This window comes from Chrysochloris asiatica, unplaced genomic scaffold (genome assembly GCF_000296735.1).
Source record: "Chrysochloris asiatica unplaced genomic scaffold, ChrAsi1.0 scaffold00027, whole genome shotgun sequence".
In the NCBI taxonomy this organism is placed as follows: domain Eukaryota; kingdom Metazoa; phylum Chordata; class Mammalia; order Afrosoricida; family Chrysochloridae; genus Chrysochloris; species Chrysochloris asiatica.
The window spans coordinates 18,013,039-18,036,828 of record NW_006408545.1 but is presented as its reverse complement, the minus strand read 5'-3'; the positions used below and the strand labels follow the sequence as shown (position 1 = coordinate 18,036,828).

Here is a 23,790-nt window from a genome sequence, read left to right as displayed (position 1 = left end):
GGGTTTCCAAGGCTGTAAATCTTTACGGAAGCAGAAAGCCTAATCTTTCTCCCGTGGAGCCGCTGGTAGTTTTGAACTGTTGAATTACTACACCACATCTACTCAAATCCTCACCAATTCCATCTGTCCCAACATAATCTATACAATCCCTTCTCTCCCAGCATATTTGCAAACACATGTACACAAGTCTTTTCTTCAGCAGTGGTGATTCATGTGTGCTTATTTGTATGAATATATGCACTCAGGCAATCCCAGCCACGCATGGCAGACTTAAGGAAATCATGTCTACATCAATTACTGCTTCCTTTCCTCCCTGTCCCTTTTGGACGACTTATTTACCTCCATCATCTTCATCATTGATTATTGATTCTTCAGTACTCTAGACTTTGCTGGTACCTGAGGTGACCTGTCCTTGTTTCTACCATCCCTAGTTCTTATTATGAATTTATCTTGCGTTTAACTAGAGTTTCTCCCTCCGATATGGAAATGTTTTCACTGAACGTTCAGTTTCATCTTCTTGAACAGTGGTCCACATCTGGTCTGGCTGCCCCCGAGCCTACTGTACAGCTGTCGTGCTGGCTGCTCCCCTCAACTTTATCCTGTGGCCTCTCTTGTGGGGATTTCCCTGTTTTCCTGCATCCTATAACTTCTTTCTTGATTTATACCTTCCTTTTGGTAGACCACCTACTCCAATAGTTTGGTAGATCACCTACTCCAATACTTTCATAAGAAGGGGTTCATGGGAGTTTTTTTTTTTTTTTTTTTTTTTAAAGCCAACACATGTCTGGATGCTCATATTTAATCCTCATGTTTGATTGGTATATTGACTATTGATTAAAGATTGGAATTATTTTTTTTCTTTGAATTTTGAAGGCATGTTCTTGTCTTCCACCTGTGTTACTGTTGAGACTTTCTAATGTTATTCAAAATCTGTTTTTTTTCCTCTTTAGAAGCTTGTACCATTTTCTTTTTAAAAATTTAAAAAATTATTTTGTTGAGAAAATACACAGCAAAAAATACACCCATTGAAGAGTTTCTACATGTACAATTCAATGAAATTGATGATATTTGAGTTATACAGCCCTTCTCACCTTCCTTTTCTGTGTTGTTCCTCACCTGTATCATACACCCAGGGCCCCTAAGGTTCCCATCTAATCTTCGGAGTTGATGTCAAGTTGATCCCATATAGATGAGTCATAAACATAAATACTCAAGGCAGACATTTTTTACTAGTTGAGCTAAACTAGTTGTTTGGCTTTATGAAGACCCCAGGGAATATTTTTGGTTTAAAGTTTATTTCAGAGAAATAGTTTGGTGCTTCATCCAACCTCTATGAGTCCAGAAAATCCCCATGGACTCCATGGGGATTTGAAATTCTGTTTAGCATTTTCACCTTTTTGATCATGATTTCGCTATAGAATGCTGATCAGAATGTTCAGTCATGGTAGCTAGGCGCCATCCAGTTCTTCTGGTCTCATGGCAAAGATGGCACTTTCCCATGGGACCATTAGCCTCATATTCCACATCTTCCTCGTATTCCGGACTATCCTGTTAATGCCAGGCAAATAGAGACCAATTGTGTTGTGCTTTTGACCCCATCTTTTTTCTTGAAAATGTAAACTCCTATCTCCAGAGGCAGACCTCTGGTGTCATAGTGTGTTACAACCTTTTGGGCTGTTAACCACAGGGCTGGCGGTTTGAATCCACTAGTTGCTGTATTGGAGAAAGATGAGGCTTTCTGCTCCCGTACTGATTTACAGTGTTAGAAACCCTGTTTTTTTTTTTTTTTGTTTTTTTTTTAATGTTGGCTCTAAAGATGTTGAGACCATGAAAGACAAAGACAAAGGGATAGTTTTAGATGGAAAGATGGGATAATTGTAGATGCACCAGGTCTTGGCTACCAAATGTAATGCATGGTCCTTCATTGGATTGTACAGCTGTAAAAGAAAGAATATTATAGGGACACTTAGAAAAATCTTAATATGGGTTATATTATAACCTGTTGGTGTGCTGTAGGGTAAGCACAGGACTACTGAGCACCAGGTCGGCAGTTCAAACCCAGCAGCTGCTCATTGGAAACCCTATACAGGGTCGCTATGAGTTGGAACTGACTCATTTGCACTTAACAACAACATCATTGGTAGTAATGATTATGTATGAGGATTTTCTTGTTTTTAGGCAATATGAGGGGGTATCAGAAGGTTTGTGGAAAAATAGAATTAAAAGCTAATGGGGATTTTTTTTTTCTCACGAAGTAGTGGAAGCTCCCTCGTAGAACTGGAAGCTTCAAGAGGTGATATTTCATATAATTCTGGGGTGATCCAGGGCCTGGGGCCTTTTAATTTGAAGAGGTTGGGGGGAGGGTAAAGCAAATGTAGCAAAATGTTAACAATTGGTGAATCTAGATGAAGGCTTCTGGGTGCTCATTGTATGATTTTTGTCATCTTCACTGTGGGTTTGAAAAAAAAAAAAAAAAGAATCCGCCTTGGAGAAGAACTTGAAAACATAGATAGACACGGTAGAGTAATTTTTAACCCTAAAAATGCCAAAATCTATTTGGAAGCACAAAATTTAATGTAACAGAGTCTGAAACTATGCATAGCTATGTTGTTGTTGCTATGTGCCCTGGAGTCGGTTCCAACTTATAGTGACCCTGTACAGGATTTCCAAGGCTGTAAATCTTTATGGGATTTTTCAGAAAGCCTCATTCTTCTCCTGCAGAACAGTTGGTAGTTTCGAACTGCTGAGCTTGAGGTTCGCAGCCCGATTCGTAACCACTGCGCTATTAGAGCTTCTATGGAGTTGATGAATTTAGCGGGAAGGAGATAAAACTGAGGAGAAACAAGGCTTTTTGTAAAAGGTCCCTCTTTTTACAAACTGGTATGGAATTAGGTTGTTACTGCCACCAGGGGGCAGTGCAGGTGAATAATTCTGTTCACAGCAAGCCAACGGGAAAGCTGTTCTTCCCCTCTTCACTGACTCCACGTGAGGTCGCTATTTTCTACTCCAAGCATTTTTAGATTCTTAGACAATTAAAGGATGTATGGTATGGTGCTGTATGATAAGCACTCGATTGCGAATCAAATGTCAGAGGTTCAAACGCACCAGCTGCTCCTCAGAAACCCTATACAGAGTCGCTAGGGGTCGGAATGGACTAGACGGCACTAAACAACAAGACGATTCTAGCATAGTTATATGGGTTCCCAGTTCTTTCTGTCCACTCAGATTTTCCTGTACATGTGCTGGAAGCTTCTGGAGGGGAGTGAGTCTTCCAGTTTAGGTCTGTCTTCCTGTGTGTGTCTTTGCTCCAAAGACCAATGCACCATGCATTTATAACATCAGTCGTTTTTATGATAACCCTACCAAGTCATAAAGGAACTCTGTTAGCGAAGTGATTACAAGTTGGGCTTCTAACTTCAAGGTCAGCAGTTTGAAACTGCCAGCTGTGTCATGGCAGAAAGGTGAAGCTTCCTGCTCCTGTAAAGATTTACAGTCTCGGAAACCCTATACAGGGTTGCTGTGAGTCAGAACCGACTCTGTGGCACTTAATAATAACAACAATTACAGGGTGAAGAAACTGGTGGCACAGTGGTTAAACATGACTGCTAACCATTGAGCCCCGTCAGCCACTCCTTGGGAGAGATGAGGTAGCCTGCTTCTGTAAGGATTCACAGCCTTGGAAACCCTATGAAGCAGCTCTCTTCTGCCCTTTATGGTCACTATTATTTGGAATTTGACTCAGAAGCACGGGGCATTCTATTATTGGGAGGTTACCCATGCTCGCCCTTTCCTAGAAGATGAAGGGTTGAGTTTTTGCTTAGCCTTCTTGTTGAGACTGGGCTAACTCATCATCTTGTAACATATTCAAGATTCCCTTACTTTTTAATTCCATTTTCCACAAACTTGTTGAAGCCCCTCTGTGTAACTTAGGAGTCTAGCACAGATCTTTATAAACAGATGCATGTTGTTATTACTAAGTGCCTTCCAGTCGGTCCTGATTCAGCAACGACCCTGTATAGAGTTTCTGAGGAATGGCCAGTGGGTTTGAACCACTGACCTTACGATTAGCAGTCCAGTGCTTATCCTACAGTACCATAGCAGGACTCCAAACAGATATATGTTATTGTTAAGTGCCGTTGAGTTGGTTCCAACTCATAGCAAACCCTGTATAGGGTCCCCGAGGAGCAGCTGGTGGGCTTGAACCACCGACCTGTGGTTCAAAGCGACTTTGCAGTCCAGCACATTAACCCACAATGCCACACCAGGACACAAACAGATAGATACAGATGTATGTTGTTGTTAAGTGCCGTCGAGTCAATTCCGACCCATAGTGACCCTGTATAGGGTTTCCAAGGAGCAACTGGTGAGCTTGAACCTTGCAGTTCAAATGGCTTTGCAGTCTGGCACATTAACCCACAGTGCAATAAGTGATAATAATAAAAAGAGAATCCATTTCTCCAAATTTAGAATTAAAACAATATTACCAAGTGTTCACATTTTTATTTGAAAACTCCTATTTTTTCAAATCTTGCCCATTCTTTAAGGCTCTGACGTTTGTGCTGATATATTGACTCACAGTTATTGTTTCTCCTCTGGTTTCCTGTGAAGTCTGGTCTGCATACTTCAGTATATGGTCACCAACCTAGAAAACCTTATTTTGATATTTAATTGTTTTGTGGGTTTATATATCCAGTCAGTGAGATGGTAAATGCCATTTGATTCTAGTGTGTCTTCTCCATTTTTGCAATATTGAAAATGGTACTTTTTTTTTTAAAGGACAGTTTTGAAACAACATGTCTCCAAATATTTTGCCAATAGTAGTTTCACTTACTTCTGAAGTAATTTAAAAATCCATGTTTAGTTTTTCTACAGAACATTCTCACTTAAATACAAGATTTTTTCTTCCTACATTTTTCTTATGTATTTCAGTCTATGGACTCATTTAAGAAGACAGATGCATTGCATTAAGGTAGCATGCTCCAAAGGAATTGTTTTAGAAAAGAAAGAGTATTAATGATCTCTTTGTTGTCGGTAAGTGCCATAGAGTCAATTCTGACTCATAGTGGCGCCCTGTATAGGGTTTCTGAGGAGCAGCTAGTGAGGGTTTAAACGTCTGACGTTGTGGCTTGCAGCCCCGTGTTGATCTTATAGCGCCACATTAAAAAGCACTTTTGGAAAGTACATCCACTTTATTCTTTTCTTGGACTTTTGGATGGATTTTTTTTTTTTTTTGCTATGTCAAAGTCAGAGTGCAGTGGCGCTCTAGTCTGTAGGACAAGCAGTGGACTGCAAACCACAAGGTCGGCAGTTTGAGCTTACCAGCCACTCCCACAAAAGATCTACAGCTCCAGAAACCCTATACAGGGTTGCTATGAGTCAGAACTCTCTCAACAGCACTCTACAACATGTTAAAATCATTTCAGACTTTAAAACATTTGTAAAGATTTATTTGGTACAGTATCAGCATTTTAATAGCTAAAATTGTTTAAGCAGTTTAAATTATATGTTGTGTTATCTCATTCTTACCAGAGAGCTGCTTTTCTCAGATACAGTTTAAATGTCAATCTCCAGTTATGTTAATCTCTAATTGTATAATATAATTAAATTCATCTGACCTGGTTACTGGGCACATTTCAGAAACCAGACTGATGCTTATCTTGACCCATTAAGAATATTTCCATTTGAAAATTGACCTTTTGGAATCATTTTACTGCCTTTATTTTATCTGCCAGTTACACTTAACAGAAATATTTCTATTGGAAAAGTAACCTGACTTAATAAAATGCATTTAATTAAAAAATGATTATAAAATATGTAGAAGACAAAATGCGTAAGAAACTAACAACATTCTTTTTTACTTATAGAGATACTTTCTAGTTGGGAGCAACCATGCAGAAACGAAATATCGTGTCTTGAAAATTGATAGAACAGAACCAAAAGATTTGGTCATAATTGATGATAGGGTAAGTGTCTTTCAAATGTAACTAGTTTAAAGAACACATTTTTGCAACAGTTGTCTTATAAGGATATGAAATGGCCTAACAGCTTCTAGTGATATGTTACGTATTTTTTTTTATTGTGCATCTAAAACTTGTGATTATTTTTCTTGATTGGCTAGAATTTAATTTCTGATCAGGTGTCCTGAAATGACTAATTTAAGAAGTATGTCTGCACATGCTACAATATGTAACCTTGGAAAATATGGTAAGCCTGACACAAAGAAACAAATATTCTAGAATAGGCAATTCATAGAGGCAGAAAGTAGGCTAAAGGCTGCCAGCAGCTAGTGTGAGGGGTAGATGGAAAGTCATTGCTTAAAGAGAAAAGTCTCTGGGATGATGAATAAGTTTTGGAAATGAATGGTGGTGTTGGTTACATAACATTGTGTATATAATTAATGCCACTGAATCAAACATAAAAAAATGGTTAAAATGGCTAATTCTATGTTACATATTTTATAAAAATTAGAAATTCAATAAAAAGAACAAGTATGCCTTCATTTTGCTCCTGATAATTATTTGTTTTAAGAAATAAACTCTGTGGATAAGATATTGAAAATATTTTTTCAGCTGACATCTTATGACTTCATTGTCATTCTTACCGCATGTGCTGAAGGGATGAGATGAAATATTTGTATGCTCTAATATGAAGTTCTGTGAAGTCAAGGAAGACTTCTATACTTCTCTACAGAATTTTTATAGTGCTTCTAAACGTCACCTCTAGTGCTTCTTTGGAGTCCTGCTGTGGTGCTGTGGGTTAATGCGCTAGACTGCAAAGTCGGTTTGAACTGCAAAGTTGGCAGTTCAAGCTCACTAGTCGCTCCTTGGAAACCCTATACAGCATCACTATGGATCGGAACCAACTCTATGGCACTTAATAACAACAACAAAAACAACAACAAGAAGTTCTTCTTTGTTGTATACTTTTGTTACCCAGTTGTTCTATATTCCAGAGTCAATAATACAGAGACTTAATTCAGGTGGCATAAAAATTTAGGTTGTTTATTCAAAAGTGAACTACAATATGGTTTTTGTAGTGAGTTCGAGGGAATTCTGAGCTAGTCAAGGAAAAATCTATGATAACAGTGTTGTACAACATGTTATATCTTGGAGCGAACCCACTAATAGCTGCACCTAGGGGGCAGCCCCCTACAAGGTTTCCCAGAGGTAAGAGGAGCAGGAACCACCACCCTTGAGGAAGAGAAGAAATGAGGGTGGTCTTAGGTTTGTCCAGATAGTGTCTTTCTGTGGCATGCTGGAGGACAGCAGCAACTCTGTGTTATTCTCAGGGGCTTCAAAAAGTATGTGGAGACATAACTGCCAAGCCACTGAGAATCATGGCCATGCCAACGTGACACATCTTTTAGGGGACACAGTTCAATCCATGAGTCCACATCTATTCAAAGCCTTTAAAATATTTATGTCATTTGATAATCTTTACTCAATTTCAAGTTTGAAAGAGAGATGATCTTCTTGGTAGTTTTGGACAAAACTAGTTATTTTATTTAACTTGTAGACTACAGGTTTTCAAAAGGAAATACACAAGACTAGTTTATAAGCTTATCAAGTAGTAGATACAACGCACAAGGTATAGCTGTGAGGTTTGGAGTCTTTGGTTTCTTCTGTGACTTGAGCCTCTCAATTTAAAGCCTCTTCACTTCATTTTGAATGAAATTCCAGATGTGTAGAAAGAAGTTCAAGGTGATAAAAATCAATCAATAAGCTGTATATTCTTGATAAGACAAGGGTATTAAATAGAATAGGAAAATGGGTCTTTTAAAAGAAGATGAGGGTACAAAAGAGACCCTTCTGCCATTAAGGATATGTTTGAATCAGAAGTTGAAGCCCTTATTATATGAGGAGTTCTTAGAAACCAATTAGAAATAGATGAGCTAGCTCAATAAACTTTATAAACTGTGTTCAAATTTCCACATTATTAGATAACTATGAATTATAAAGTAAGATATCCTACTCTGATTGACAAATTAACAAATATTTTAAAAAATGGTAAAAGTTGTCGTTAGGAAGAAAGAATTCAGATAAATGGGCATTTTATATAAAGAAGAATGAAATATGAATGCATCTAAATGTTGTGGCTGCATTTTAACAAGATTTGTTAAAAACTTTTCATCGAAGACTTTTGCTTCCCCTTTTATCTGAATGAAATAAAGCTGTGAGGTGTAAAATGTAAGAATATTTAGTATGATTTATAATACTGAAAAATGTTTTTAGCAACTCAACATCCCAAAATAGAGTGGCTAAATTCCACTTTGTTGTTGAGTGCTGTCGAGTTGATTCTGACCCACAGTGACCCTGTTTAGGGTTTCTGAGGAATGGCTGGTGAGCATGGGCCACCAACCTTGCAGTTCAAACCCAACTTTGTAGTGTAGTGCATTAACCCACAGTTGCTACACCAGTACTCCAAATTCTGCTTTGTTGTTGTGAAGTGCCATTGACCTATAGCGACCCTGTATAGGGTTTCCGAAGAGGGACTGGTGAGTTTGAATCACCGACCTTGCAGTTCAAATGGCTTTGCAGTCTGGCACATTAACCCACAGTGCCACACCAGGACTCCAAATTCTACTTTGTTGTTGTTGTTAAGTGCCATCGAGTCAGTTTCGACCCATAGCGACCCTGTACAGGGCTTCCGAGGGTGTAAATCTTTACGGGAGTAGAAAGCCTGATCTTTCTTCCACGGAGCAGCTGGTAGTTTCGAACTGCTGACCTTAAGGTTCGCAGCCCGATTCGTAACCACTACGCTTTTTAGTCACATATAAAATCATCATCCAATCAATAAAATTTAATGACATGGAAAATTCTAAAAGTATATTTAGTAAGTTGGAAGAAAGTGGTCTTTAAAATAATATTTAGTCTGAACCCCATTGTTTTTTGAGGAAAAAAAAGGGACAGACTGGAAAATGCTGAGTGGCTATCTCTGATGAGTCTAATTAAAAGACTTTCTGAATTTCCAAGTTTTTTTTGCAATGAGCACATATGACTAGTTCTTTTAAAAATAGGAGAATGAATATCTTATACCTTCCGAGTTACCAGCACATCGATAACTACTGCTAAGCACAAAGATAAGTACTAGGAAAGGATGTCTTTGAGGGCAGTGAGTTGAAGGAGAATAGGTAGAAATGAATAAATCACTTCTATTCACTGCATCTTTGGATTGAAACAGTTTGACACACAGATTTAGAACAAACCAGAATCCATATATTGAGCCCCATTAGGCAGTATTGAACTTGCTGCAACAGTGTATTTCAGGGAGAATATTGTTGTTACTAAGTGCCATCGAGTCAGTTCCTACTCATAGTGACCTTGCGTAGGGTTTCCAAGGAGTGGCTGGTGGGTGTGACCCACCAACCTTACGGTTAGCAGTCAAGTTTTTATCCTACAGTGCCATACCAGTATACCCCTGGGAGAATTCAGTTCTGACTCATAATGACCCTGTATAAGATTCCCAAGGAGCAGTTGGTGGGTTTGAAACGCCAACCTTATGGTTAGCTGTCCAGTACTTATCATATAGCACCACCCCAGAACTCCCTGGTCACTAAAGTAAAAGTATGATAACAGCGGAATATGAAGGTTTCAAAAACACCATTCTCTTCACTGCTGAGTTACTTCAAGCTAGAAAATATCCCGTAGTGCACTTACTAAAGTGTCTTTAGAATTGTACAGATACCCACCCAGCAGTGAGAAGGAGGGAAAACTGAAGCAAGGCTTTCCCATGGTCCCATCAGAGAGTGATGGGTTAATGCGCCAGACTGCAAGGTGGGTTTGAACCGTGAGTTTGGTGGTTCAAGAGCATAAGATTTGACACATTTTTTAGTATAGCAACATATGATCACATAAGCAATTTTCAAGAATTTGGTAGCTTTTTAAAATTGTGGGGTTTTAATCATGCACTTCACTATGAGATAACTAATGAGTCGTGTAGTCAGCTTTTACTTTTGAGGGGCAAATAGTAAGTGAGCCTTACAGATGAAATTTGCTTATTTCTAGCATGTATATACCCAACAAGAAGTAAGAGAACTTCTTGGCCGCTTGGATCTAGGAAATAGAACAAAGATGGGACAGAAAGGATCCTCAGGGTTATTTCGAGCTGTTTCAGCATTTGGTGTTGTAGGTGAGTAATATACCTGCCTCCTCTAACCGTCCACTCTCCACCCATCTCTGCTTCTCTCTCATTCTCTCTCTATATATACTGAATATACACTGAACCCTGGTGTGGCACTGTAGGATCAGCACTAGACTACAAACCACAAGGTCAACAGCTCAAACCCACCAGCTGCTTCTTGGAAACCCTATATGGGGTCACTATGGGTCAGAACTGACTCGACAACACATAACAACAACAACACTGAATCCTGGTGTAGCGTTGTAGGATCAGCACTGGACTGCGAACCACAAGATCGACAGTTCAAAACCACCGGTTGCAAATACAGAGTATAGAGTTTCCAACGAGAGGCTGGTGGGTTTGACCTGATGACCTTGTGGTTGGCAGTCCAGTATTGATCCTACAGCATCACATCAGGAGTCCCCATAAGGCTATGTAGCTACATAATTATAACCCATTGTCTTTGTTTTTGGTCATCTAAATGAACTTCATTATCTGCCAATCAGATATCAAGTGGGCATTTTTGAAGCATCTGTTATATATGCAGTGCCATGCTCACTTTTATTTAGGAAACGAAAAAATACAGAAATGGTCTTGCTTCTCAGGACTCCTGTCTGGCTTGTTGCAGAGTGAAAAGAGCAAAAATTAGCTTGGGTTGTAAAAATCTGCTCTGTCAATCATCAGCTGAAATAACAGACACAGGTAAAATCAGCTGCAAAGTGAACAGGAATTTCTCCCAAGGAGCTTTAAAATGTCCTTCAACACCTTCCGTTTTGAGTGACTACTTCTTTCTTTCGAACTGAGAGACTTTGTTCTTTAAGATCAGAGGCTATCAGAAGCTTTGCGGTCTGAAATGATAACCAAACAGCCAACTCTTGCCTGGAGGATTAAGTCACTTACACCGAGAAGCAGTTTCAATGTGCAGTTTAGGTGCAGAATTTCAGAGAAGATGTTTCTGGACACAGCATTCCACATCTGTCCCAACTTTATTGTTACCAAGGAAACTGGACCCTGGACCTACTATGCAGTTAAGATCTGATGCCTGTCTATACTTTACACGAAGACCTGCTTTGGTTTGAACCTATTCATTTAAATTGTATCTAAATTCCACCCTTCTCCTAAATCCTCTGATGATTCTTTTCTTTTAAAGCTGTTCCCCTGTTACTCTGGTGTACAGTCACCCTCATTACACTTGGTGACTAAACTTTCCTTTACTAAACTGTGGATTTGTCTCTGGTAGGTTTAGGCTGATAGGATTAGGGCAGAAGACAAAAAAAAACAATGCACATGAGAAACTTTATTATTGAGCCAAACTATGTAGTCGAAATTAAATGCTGTTGGAGATTACATAAGTGATAGAATGACCAGGAAAGGGTTACTGCAGACAATGAGACTTGAACTCAACCCTGAAGGAGGAGCAAGTTTGGATTGACGTAGGGAAAAGAGGAGGGAACTCAGTGAGGGGTGATGGTGCCCATGGGTGCTGGAGTGTTGGGGTGAGTTGTTGGCAGAATCTAGAGGCTCAAGGCCTAAGAAGCCCAGCAGAGGTCAGCCGTGTCTTAGTTTCTCTGCTGTCTGGGCCCTATTTTGACACCTTTAAAAATAAAAACAACAACACTAACAGAATTATCTTTGTGCTTCTTAAACATATTGGACTGAATGTGATATTGACTAGTTTCTACAGATGTTAAAAGAAATGAACGTGGACTTGATTGTGCTATATAGTTTATGTTAGGTTTTCTGATTTGTGCTTTCCATTTTGTGATGGTATAGTTTTGGAAATTTTGATTATATTTAGCCATATTTGAATCTTGCTTTTTGCAGTGTACTCTTGTAGCTCTTCCCATATAATTCATTTAGGTCCATTCTGTGTCTTAAGTGGCTTATATGGGAATGTAGGAAATGGTGTGGCATGGCTGGTATCTTCCTCTCCTTTGCTCAGGCTCCTGTTCTATACCTACTGTTCAGTCTTGAGGAGTCTCTCCAGGTTACATGTTTAAAGAATCAGTGTTTGTGGGTACATACATGTCTGTGTATATCATGTAAGTTCATGTGTGAAATTCTAGAAATCTCTCTCTCTCTCTCTCTCTCTCTCTATATATATATATATATGTTGAGTTCCACATTGTCTTGCTTATATTTAAAACAAAACCACTCAAAATAAAATGTGTCTTAAACACAATAGGTTCTGATTTAACTTGTATTTGTTGTTGTTTTTAAGTACTGTTGAGTTGGCTCTCATCCATAGTGACCCTGTATAGGGTTTCCAAGGAGCAGCTGGTGAGCTTGAACCACCGACCTTGTGGTTCAAACTGACCGTGCAGTCCAGTGCATTAACCCACAGTTCCACATCAGTACTCCAAATTGTATTTAATTATTGTGTAATTATTTAATCTTATTCCTTGAAATGCCAATACTTTCTTTTGGCTTTTTAAAAAGTAGATTTCCTAAGGTGTATTTAATAGCGAATGCCTCCACTAGCCATGGCTTTTCTATTCAAAAATCGAAGCTTTCTTGATGTGAGACCAGTGTAGGTCACTTATTTAACTGTGTTTAAAAAGAGCTGTCCTTAGGTATTCTGGAGTTATGTAGGGCATTTTGTTTTACATTTAATGGCCCCAGGCTATGTATGTACTTGTTTTGTTTTTATGGTACTCAGTCATTCTTCATTGTTCTTGACACATTTGCTTCTAGCTTTATTTCTTGCCTCAATTTTAATCTATTGACAGCCACGCTTATAAAACCAGAAGCTTTATTTTAATCCATTTATAACCAAGCTTTTAACCAGATGTTTTATTTTATACACAAACATTAGTTAATAAACTCTGGGTGAGGGCTGAAGGTATCTCCATGTTTGTCTCAAGTGACATCTGTAGCTCTCTGCTAGTCATAGAGTTTTCAGCAGAGAGCTCCTTACTAGGAGGACCTTTAATCGTCTCTGTTTAATTTCTAACTGGTCCACTATTTCACTTGTTGCTATTATAGGGCTGCCATTTTCTTTAAATCTCTCTCTAGCAAAGCTTTGGGAGATTATGGTAAAGGAAAACAAGATTAAGAAAAATAAGATGAAGCCAAGAATGAGATTGTTGTTGTGTGCGACATTATGCCATATGCTGCTGTTGGCAGTGTTTCCAGAGAAATGGAGGAGACTGTCTTTGGAGAGATAAGGATGGTGCAGATATTCAGAGACACTTCTTGACCCTGCTGTTCTCTGAGGTTTACACTGTTGCCTATGGTGTCGGAGATCACCTCAATGTCCTTTTTAGGTTAAACTGCTTCAAGTTGGGTCTTGCCTCCAGCAATTAAGTTTTATTTTTCCTTTTGATCAGCGTTTCCCAATGTGTGTTCCTATAGTCGTGGTGTGATGCTGTAGGGTAAGCACTGGACTTCTAATGGCAAGGTTGGTAGTTCAAACCCACCAACTGTTCCTCAGAAACCCTATACAAGATTGCTCTGAGTTGGAACCGACTCAGTGACACTTGACAACATATATATGTATGTATGATATATGTATATATGTATGCATATTCTAGATGGGGTTGTCATGTGAATTTTACTTTTAGGAAACTCTATTTCTACCATCTTTAAGATTGGTTAAACAATGTAAGGAGTCCTGGTTTGGCATTGTAAAATAAGCAGTAGACTGCTATGCTAATTGCAAGATCAATGGCTCAAACCTTCCATCTGCTTCTGGGAAACCTTATACAGGAATGCTGTGAGTCAGAACCAGTTCGACAGCACTTAACAATAACATAGTGCTTTTAGTTGGAGCCGATTCTCTGGCAGTTTGTAGGAGGAGTAGTATAGTTCTTTGTGTGTGGTGGGTGTGCTCCATGGTCAAACAAGTGTAGGTAGATACCCTTGTTCTCAGGAGAGATTCCCACTGCATATTATTAGCACAGTACCCGCTGCCATCAAGTGGATCAGAACTCATAGCAACCCTGTACAGGGTTCCTAAGCCTGTAAATCTTGAGTATACAAGTTCAAACCTAATGGTTTGAGCTGCCAACATTGTGGTTAGCAGTCCAGTGCTTAGCCTACAGTGCCCCCATGGCCATAAGGCATTGAGAACTTGTGGTTTTTATAATTCCATTGTTATTTTACATTTCTTTAGCCCAGTGTTTCCCTAATCTGTTTGTTGACAGCTCACCTCTTCTCACAGATCCTACTAAATAGTTATTGATACAGGGCACATTTGGGGAAACACTTCCTTAGACAGCTAAACTGTATCTTCAAATTGAATTAGATCGTCATTGAGTTCTGTGTCTTTTCTACATTATTTTAGTTTGTAGAGAGTAACCTTTATTGAATTATACTTTGGCATAAGAAACAACTTTACAACGTGTGTGTGTTGTGACACTACAGTAGAAACTTCCTGAGGTTTGTATACCTTCTATCACATGGTCTCCATTTTCAAATGAGGACTCACTCTAGAATTCTCTTCTTAGTTCTCAGAACTAGGAGGAGCTTCTCCAAGCAACTAGGTTGGCTCATATCTTACAGATGCTTTGTATGGTACAATTAAAAATGTATTCCTGTCACGTTATCTGAATGCAAAGAGGAATACACCTTTAACTATACAATTAATTGCACAATCCTTAAAAGGAAGCTCAGAGGCATATATAGGGAATAGTATATAGGACTTTAAGATGCATTTTTATGTACTATTTCGTTTCTGGAGTCCTGATGTAGCACTGTGGATTAATGTGCTGGATTGCAGAGTTGGTTTGAACTGCAAGGTCTGCAGTTCAAGGTCACCAGCCATGCCTTGGAAACCCTATACAGGATCACTATGAGTTGGAACCAACTCAACAGCACTTAACAACAACAACAACAACAACAATAAAAACAACACTCTTATTCCTAGGCACTCTGGTGGCACAGTGATTAAGTGCGTGATTGCTAACCAAAAGGTCAGCAATTGGAACCCACCAGTGGCTTCAAAGAGGAAAAACAATCTAGAAAATGCTATGTAGCTACTACTCTACTCCATCGTATAGGGTCACTATATGTCATTGAGCTCTGGTAGCGTAGTGGTTACGAGTTGGGCTACTAACCTCAAGGTTAGCAGTTCAAAACTACCAGCCGTTCCATGGGAGAAAGATGAGGCTTTCTGCTCCTGTAAAGATTTACAGCCTTGGAAACCCTATACAGGGTCTCTGTGAGTTGGAACCGACTCCACGGCACATAACCACCACCATATGTCATATTGGAGCTCTGGTGTGGTGCTGTAGGATAAGCACTGGGCTGCTACCCTCAAGGTCAGTGGCTCAAACTAACTAACAGCTCCTCAGAAACCCATACAGGATCGATATGAGTTGGAACCAACTCAACAGCAGCATATGTCATATTATCGGCACACAACAGCAATCTCATTCTTGGCTTCATCTTATTTTTTTTAGTCTTGTTTTCCTTTACCATAATTTTCTTCCTTATTTTTTATTAATCTTGTTTACATTTCTGCAAGGCACTTTAATTCTCTTTGGAATGAAGCTAAATGTAAAATGAAATAAAATTGTTTAAACTAATGTTTTTAAGTGAGGTGTTCCCAGAGAATAATTTATAAGACAACTGAAAATTTTTATGACTGTAAATCATGGGGAAATATAGTAAAGTAAGAAATGTATCTAAAGACTTTGGCCTTTTAAATATATATAGCCAGTTACATCTAGAAGCATTGTTAAGTTTATAAGATGTTATATTTATTTTTTTGTTGCATAGGTTTCGTCAGATTTTTAGAAGGATATTATATTGTGTTAATAACTAAAAGGAGGAAGATGGCAGATATTGGAGGTCATGCAATATACAAGATCGAAGACACAAATATGATCTATATACCCAACGATTCTGTACGAGTCACTCATCCTGATGAAGCTAGGTATGTACTGGTATTAATTACAGGTTTTGTATTGTGATAGGCCAATTGGAACACAAAATACATTGGAAACCGTATGGGGCAATTGTACTCTGAGTTAGAAATGACTTGTCAGTAACTGGCTAATCTTTATGGAAGCAGATTGCCAGCTGTTTTCTCCTATGAAGCCACTGGTATGTTCACATCACCAGCCTTCCAGTTAGCAGCCAACCACTTAACAATGACTCCACCAGGCTTCCTTATATAAACTGGTTTAGATGATATTATCACAGTGGCTGCAACAGTGTCCTCAAACATGACAACAAGTGTGATGGTTGTGTAGGACCAGCAGTGTTTTGTTCTGTTGTATGGAATTAAAATGGGAAAAAAGAATTCAAATGGATCAGTGGAATGAAAAGATAATGGAATTGTCCTATCCATCAATAGCAACAGTGGTATTGGTAGTATTTAGATGGTTGCTCATGTTCATGTTAGATACATAGTAAAATCTGTAGGGACAAAACGTCATGCTATTGTTGGTTACCATTGAGTCAATTCCTACTCATAGCAACCTCTAATGACAAAGTAGAACTTCCCCATAGTGTTTTCATGACTATAATCTTTATAGAAGCATACTGCCAGGTCTTTGCTGGGTGGGTTCAAACCACCAACTTTCATTCAGCAAACCATTGTGCCACTAAGTGTCCCTTTATCATGTCCGAGACTTGCTGTCAAATGGTTGAGAAAAAAAACCTCCAAAAAAGCTTGCATATTTAAAGAGAGAGGAAAGTGGGCACATGTGTTGAAAGAAAGAGTTTAATAGTGATCTCAGTCAGATAAGGAACATACTGATGGTCACTGGACTATTTTTTGGTTCAATTTTCTTTCAGATTTTTTTTTGGGGAAATTATTGGACTCTTGTGAGTATGGGAAAAGCCTATTAAATTGATAGAGAATAGAGTTGATTTATTTTAATATAATGATGAAAACGGAACTAAGTTAGACCCGTTTATAAGTTTTTAGGACAGTTACCATTTTAGATTAATTACTTTCATAATGGTGTTCTAGGTACATGAACTGAAATTAAGGGTGATGTGGCTGTCTTGCATAAGACCTGTTTAAATAGTAGGTTTTTAGATCCCTGATGGTGAATTTGAAGTTGGGGTTGTTGTCAAAAAAAAAAAAAGTTTCAAGTCAAGAGAAGTAGAGTTTATCAGAAAAAAGGAATTTATGTGTTTTACCAAGTGAAAAAAACTATATCCCACTTAGTGTACAGGCAGCCATAGTATATTGATTAAATGGAGCCTTGGTGTGGCAGATAGGTACTGTACTGCTAACCACAGGGCAGTGGTTTAAATCTACCTGCTGCTCCTCAGAAACAGGGTTGCTTATGAGCTGGAACCAACTCCATGGTACTTACAACAACAACATAGTATATTAATTAAAAGTAAAGTCTTATAGATTATTTTAATTTGAATCCTAGGAGTTGAAGAGATAAATATTACTTATAAACTCCTTTTTTATGATTCTTTAGCCAAGAATGGTAAACCATAGTGCAATCTATAACATCATCAAGACATTATAAAGTTCACATAGTGACCTATCTTTAAAGAGTGAAACTGTCTTATGATTGATATTGTGTAATAAAAGGGACATTATCCAGAATAAGATATAATTATATTAAATAGCTTGTGGTAGGTGGACAAACCGAAGTAACATTATTAGACAGGCAAACATTTTGACACACCTACAAAGGTATGTGGACTTCTGGTGTGGTGTTGTAGGACCAGTACTGGACTGTGAACCACAAGGTTGGCAGATGAAACCCATTAGCTGCTCCTTGGAAACTCTACACAGGTTTGCTATTAGTTGGAGTCAACTCGATGGCACTTAACTATAACAACATACAGGTATATAATCCAATGGTGTAATAAAGTAAAAATATTTGGTAAAATATTTGCAAATAAAATAGAGTTGTATGAAACATTTCATACATAATGATAAGTAGAGTTTACCTCTATAATTCATGGTCATATCAATAGTAGAAAATGTATTGGAGTTACTTGCTACATTAAAATATTGATGGAAAAAATATGATCAACTTAATATTTGTAGAAAATATATTTGACAAAATTCAACATCTACTCATGGTCTTAGCAAACAAGAAATGGAAGTAGTTGTTATTAGATGCTGTTAAGTTGATTTTGACTCGTAATAACCTCATGTTACCTAGTAGAAGTGTCCCATAGGGTTTTCTAGGCTGCATTCTTTTCAGGAGCAGATTTCTAGGTCTTTGAAACTGCCAATCTTTCAGTTAACAGCCAAGCACTTAACCGTTTCACCACCAGGGACTTTTTTCCCTAAACTTTTTGTGAATGGAGTGAAGGTTTACAGAGCAGATCATCAGTTTTATATTCAACAGATCATCCACTTCATTGCATCCCAATCCCCTCTATGTAACGTCACTTATCCCACTTTCTCCCTGCATTTCTTGTTTCCATTCCTCCTTCGTTCCCAACCCTTCTAAATTTTGTCCTTTAGGTAAATGCTGCGCTTTTGATCTCAAATGGTAGGCCATTCTATGGTGTGTGTATCTCACTAGTGTTGTTCCTCCCTGCCCCCCATATATCTGTCTATTGCTTGGCTGAAAAGTGAACCATAGGAGTGAGTTCGGTTCCAGATCTGAAGGGTGATCATAGTCCATAGTATCAGAGTTTACCAGTCTCTGGCTAAGTAGTAAATCCAGTCTTTTTTTATGATTTTGAGTTATGTTCCACATTTCTCCCACTCTTATCTTGTTAAGTTGTAAAATGCCGTCATGTTTGTTTCCACTAATAGTGACTCTGTGTAGGGTTTCAGATGAGCAGTTGGAGGGTTTGAAATTCCAACCTTGTGGTTAGATGCTTATCTAACACTGCCACACCAGGACCTTCTACTGTGATCCCTTTCAGAGCAGTTGACAATGGTAGCCAGGAATCACCTAGTTCTTCTTGTTGCAGGGTCGTGGAGACTGATGTTCACATGTTCCATTAGTCCACTGGACTATTGTTTCCAAGTATCTTCCATTTTCATTACTCTTCTTTCCTCTGGACAGAGAGAGACCAATAGGTGCCACTCATGAGCTGAATGAGGGAGGAAGCATCAAAAGAAGATGGAAGGAATACACAGAGTCTTTGTACCATAAAGAATTAGTCATTAGTCAGTCATTTTCAAGAGGTAGCATATGATCAAGAACTGATGAAATTGAAGGAAGGAGTCCATGCTGCACTGAAGGCATTGGTAGAAAACCAAACCTGGTGTACTTCGTTCTATTGTGCAGAGGACTGCTATGAATTGGAACTGACTTGATGGCTAACTACAATAAAAAGAACTAATGATTCATCAGCAAAAGGACTGATAAATAAGATGTGGAGTGTTTTATATGAGGTACCAAACATCAATTAAAGTAATAAAATAGTAAGTTTCAACATGGCTAGATCTCAAAAACAAAACAAAAGAACAAACTTATGAAACAAGCCAGGTATAGGGTAGTATACAGTTTGAAATAATTTATGTGACTGTTTTAAATACTCAGTGTAATACTGTGCATTATTTAACCCACCAAACCCAACTCAATCCCAACACACAGCGACTTGATACAGGGTTTCTGAGATGGTCAATCTTTATAGGAACAGACAATTTCAGCTTTCTCCTGTGGAGCAACTGGTTTGAACTACTACTAGCCTTGTGAATAGCAAGCAGCCCAATGCCTAACATAATTTAAATATATCTGTCAATTTGAGAAAAGTAAAGAGACACACAGACTAGATGAATTCATTGGAAGGAAATACCGGTGGTTGCCTTTGGAGAGAAAGAAGTGGGGTAACTAGGGAAGATTGAAGGGGATCTTTAAATTTTAAAACAGGTTTTAATTATTTTGTTTTAAAAAGTAGATGTGAATACGAAAAAGTGTTAGCATTTATTACTCGTCAGTGACAAATACATGAATATTATATTCTGTACAGCTTTTGCAGTTTGAAAAAAACTTTCCAGCTTAAAAAAATGGCAGCCTACACTTTTGCTGGGTTTTGTTACTCTTTGCTTTCCAACCTCATAACATTTTCAAAGCACATTGTAAAAACAAAAATAGTGTGTACTTCTCTCTTGCTTCAAGTTAAGTTTCCCCCATATATTGTGGGACATGACTTTTCCATTCACTGGCATAATCCATGGTGAAGAAATGGTCAGTGTACCAAAATAAGGGTGCCTGAAGGAATCATCAACAGACTTGGAAATTGCTTGCAATGAAATCCCTACTCCAGTGATGAATTAATGTCAGTTTTAATGAATGTATTACAAATGTGTAAATAAGCATATGATAAACTATAAAAAATTGTATTATATGAATGTAATGTGCTTTTTTTGTTGTTGTTTGTTTCCCCCCTAAGGTATCTACGAATATTTCAAAATGTGGATTTATCTAGCAATTTTTACTTTAGGTAAGTTTGAACTTAGTTTTGTTCCTCTCAATTACTTAAGTTTTATTTTTAAAATTTATTCCAGAGGATAAAGACAGAATTAGAGGGCATGGCAGTTCTTCCCCTATTTAAAAAAAAATTTTTTTTTTAAATAGTGAAATTAGTTCATCTAAAAGCATAAAAATGCAGGTGTTTTTCTCCTCATAAAAATCTGATATTTGAAAGTCCAAATGGTAAATTAATTAGTCTTTCTATGGAGTCTGGGTATGGCACTGTTGGATAAGCACTGGACTGACTACAAGGCCAGTTTGAACCACAAGGTCGGTGATTCAAATTCACCATCTGCTCCTCGGAAACATTATACAGGGTCGCTATGAGTAGGAACCGACTCGACAACACTTAACAACAACAACAACATTCTCGCTATAAAAGTCATGTTTTTCTTTGGCATTTAGGGTAGTTTAAAGCATTTTGTGGCTTTGAATTATGAAAGTTAAATTTATATTCAGAGTTGTGAGAGTTTCATAGTTCAGTTTTCAGCTAGCAATGTATAAAACTCAGTTAAAAATAAATTCAAAATAGGAAGGACTATTCTACTTCCGTAAAGATTTACACCCTTGGAAACCCTGTACAGGGTCGCTATGGGTCGGAACCTACTCAACGGCACTTAACAACAACAACATTGCAATACCAGTGTATTGCTGGTGGCATTGTAAATTAATACTTTTTTCTAAAGAATTTAACATTAAATGTATACAGAAATATAATGTAAAAAATAAATCAGTAGAGAAAATATTAATCCTTACTTGTTAAAAGACATTTGTTATTAAGTACTGTGGAGTCAGTTCCAACTCATAGTGACCCTGCACAGGGTTTCCAAGTATCTTTACGGGAGCAGAATGCCTCATCTTTCTCCCATGGAACTGCCAACCTTGAGGTTAGCAGTCCGATTCCTAACCATTATGCTACTAGAGCTCCTTTAAAAGACATATATAGCTTCTTTATTCATGATAGTGCAGACAACAAATCTACCTACCTAGGGCCAACCCAAATACCAATGACTGAAGAATAGGTAAGTAAATTATGCTAGAGCATTATGATATGTTATTATAGCACTATTATGTGCCATTATGTGGATCCTGTATTAGTGTGATAAATGGAAAATTATTTCAGTTAAAATGTCCAAACTAAAAAGTAGAACACAAAACAGAATGTATAAAAAAGGACTTAACTCTTAAGACTAAAAGAAGGCATAGGGGGTTATCAGGTAGGACCAGTCCTTGAGGAAGGACATCATGCTTGGTAAAGTAGAGGGTCAGCAAAAAAGAGGAAGACCCCCAATGAAATTAATTGATACAATGGCGACATAATGGGCTCAAACATGACAACCGTTGTGAGAACAGCCAGACCAGGGAACTTTTCATTCTTTTTTGCACAGGGTAGCTATGAATCAGAACCAACTCACTGGCACCTAACAACAGCAACAACAAAGGATTTGTAGCTACTTATTGTGTTTTATACTGAGGAAGAACTTTGCATTTTCCTTCTTTCTTCTCTTTTTCAGTTGTTAATTGAGCTGTTTCTTTCTCTATGAACTAAAGGCGAACATGTCTGCTATTTGAAGTGGATATCTTCACTGATGTAAAATTGAAGTTCATTATTTTTACAGTACTACAGTGAAGTGCTCCTAAATAAATACTTCTCATTTCCATAAGTGTTTATTGAATACATGTTATTGTTAAGTGCCGCTGAATTGGTTCTAAATCACGGTCACCTGTATAGGGTTTCCAAGGACTGATTGATGAGCTGGAACCAGTGGCCTTATGTTAGCAATCCAGTGCTTATCCTATAGTGCCATTGACTTCTATTTTATTTGTCTTTCTCATCTGCTTTCAGTTCTGTACTGTTTAATTTTGTGTTTATAGCATTCGTTAAGTTATTACTGATCTTCAACAGCCCTTCTAGAAATGGTCTCTGCTTCTTCTTTCTCAGCTTTGTGTCTGTATCCCCATACTGAGTTTTGATCAAGCCACTTTATAAGTAAAAATATATAGGTTACTTTTTGTCTCTCTTAAATAGCCTTTTAAAAGGTGGTAAAGTAGAGGGTCAGTGACAAAGAGGAAGACTCCAACGAGCTGGATTGATACAGTGGCAGCAGCAGTGGGCTCACACATAACAATTGTGAGGATGACGCAGGACCGGGCGGAGGTTCATTCTGCTGTGCATGGGCTCACTATGAATTGGAACTAACTTGATGGCACCTAAAAACAACAACAGCATTCTGAACGCTCAGCTGGAAAATAGTATTTGTTTTAGGTGGACTGTGAAATTGGATGCTACTAAAATGAATAGACCTATCGAGCAAATGTGGTAAATTTGATTTCCACAGATGAAACAAAATCACTTTCAATGAAATTACAAGAATAAATTAAAGAGGAGTTCTGGTATGGCGCTGTGGGTTAATGTGCTAGACTGCAAAGCCATTTGAACTATAAGATCGGTGGTTCAAGCTCACCAGTCGCTCCTTGGAAACCCTATACAGGGTTGCTATGGGTTGGAACTGACTCGACGGCACTTAACAACAACAACACAATAATTAAAATGGAGTCCTGTTGTGGTGCTGTTGGATAAGTACTGGACTGCTAACTGCAAAGTTGGTGGTTCAAACCCACCAACTGCTCCTTGGAAACCCTATACAGTGTTGCTGTGAGTTAGAACTGACTCGATGGCACTTAACAACAATAGTAATTAAATTTCATGATTTTCCAAGCAGAATTGTAACTGTCATCTTTGACATATGCCTAAAATACTTTAAAAACATATTTATATATACCTAAAAAATTCTTGATTGTTGTTGTTAGGTGTTGTTTAGTCACCTCCGACTCATAGTGACCCTGTATAGGGTTTCCAAGGAACTCTGGTGAGCTTGAACCACCAACCTTGAAGTTCAAAACAACTTTGCAGTCCAGTGCATTAACCCACAGTGCCACACCAGGATGAGAGCTGCATTTAAAAGGTTATTGGTTATGTATATAAAATCAGAATTGTAAAGGGTTTCTTTTGGCCTAAGAAAAAATAAATTTTGTTTGCAGAGAGACCATTGTGGTTTTCTGATCAACTGTTAACTCTCCTAAAACAGGTCTCTCTGTAATGACTTGTGTTATTTGCTTATTTCTGTTTTATCATGAAGTCAATTATATTACCACTATTCTTTTTTTTAATGTTTTATTGTGCATTATATGATAGTTTACATGGGAGAACTTTAGTTTTACATTCATTCCATCATATATCATCTCATTGCCATGGTTCCAATCCCCTCCATGCATCATCAACCACCCAAAGGGTATATCCCAGAAACCT

The 23,790-nt window shown here is 38.0% G+C and overlaps 1 protein-coding gene across 1 annotated transcript in view; it reads left to right on the top strand.

The window, feature by feature from the left end:
* Nucleotides 1-23,790, top strand: part of FIG4 (FIG4 homolog, SAC1 lipid phosphatase domain containing (S. cerevisiae)) — a 130,090-nt gene that overhangs the window by 8,088 nt on the left and 98,212 nt on the right. The window contains exons 2-5 of the mRNA XM_006839936.1: nt 5,865-5,963; nt 10,005-10,128; nt 15,841-15,997; nt 20,401-20,451. Of these exons, the coding sequence (XP_006839999.1) occupies nt 5,865-5,963; nt 10,005-10,128; nt 15,841-15,997; nt 20,401-20,451 (431 nt within the window). The remainder of the gene's footprint in view (nt 1-5,864; nt 5,964-10,004; nt 10,129-15,840; nt 15,998-20,400; nt 20,452-23,790) is intronic.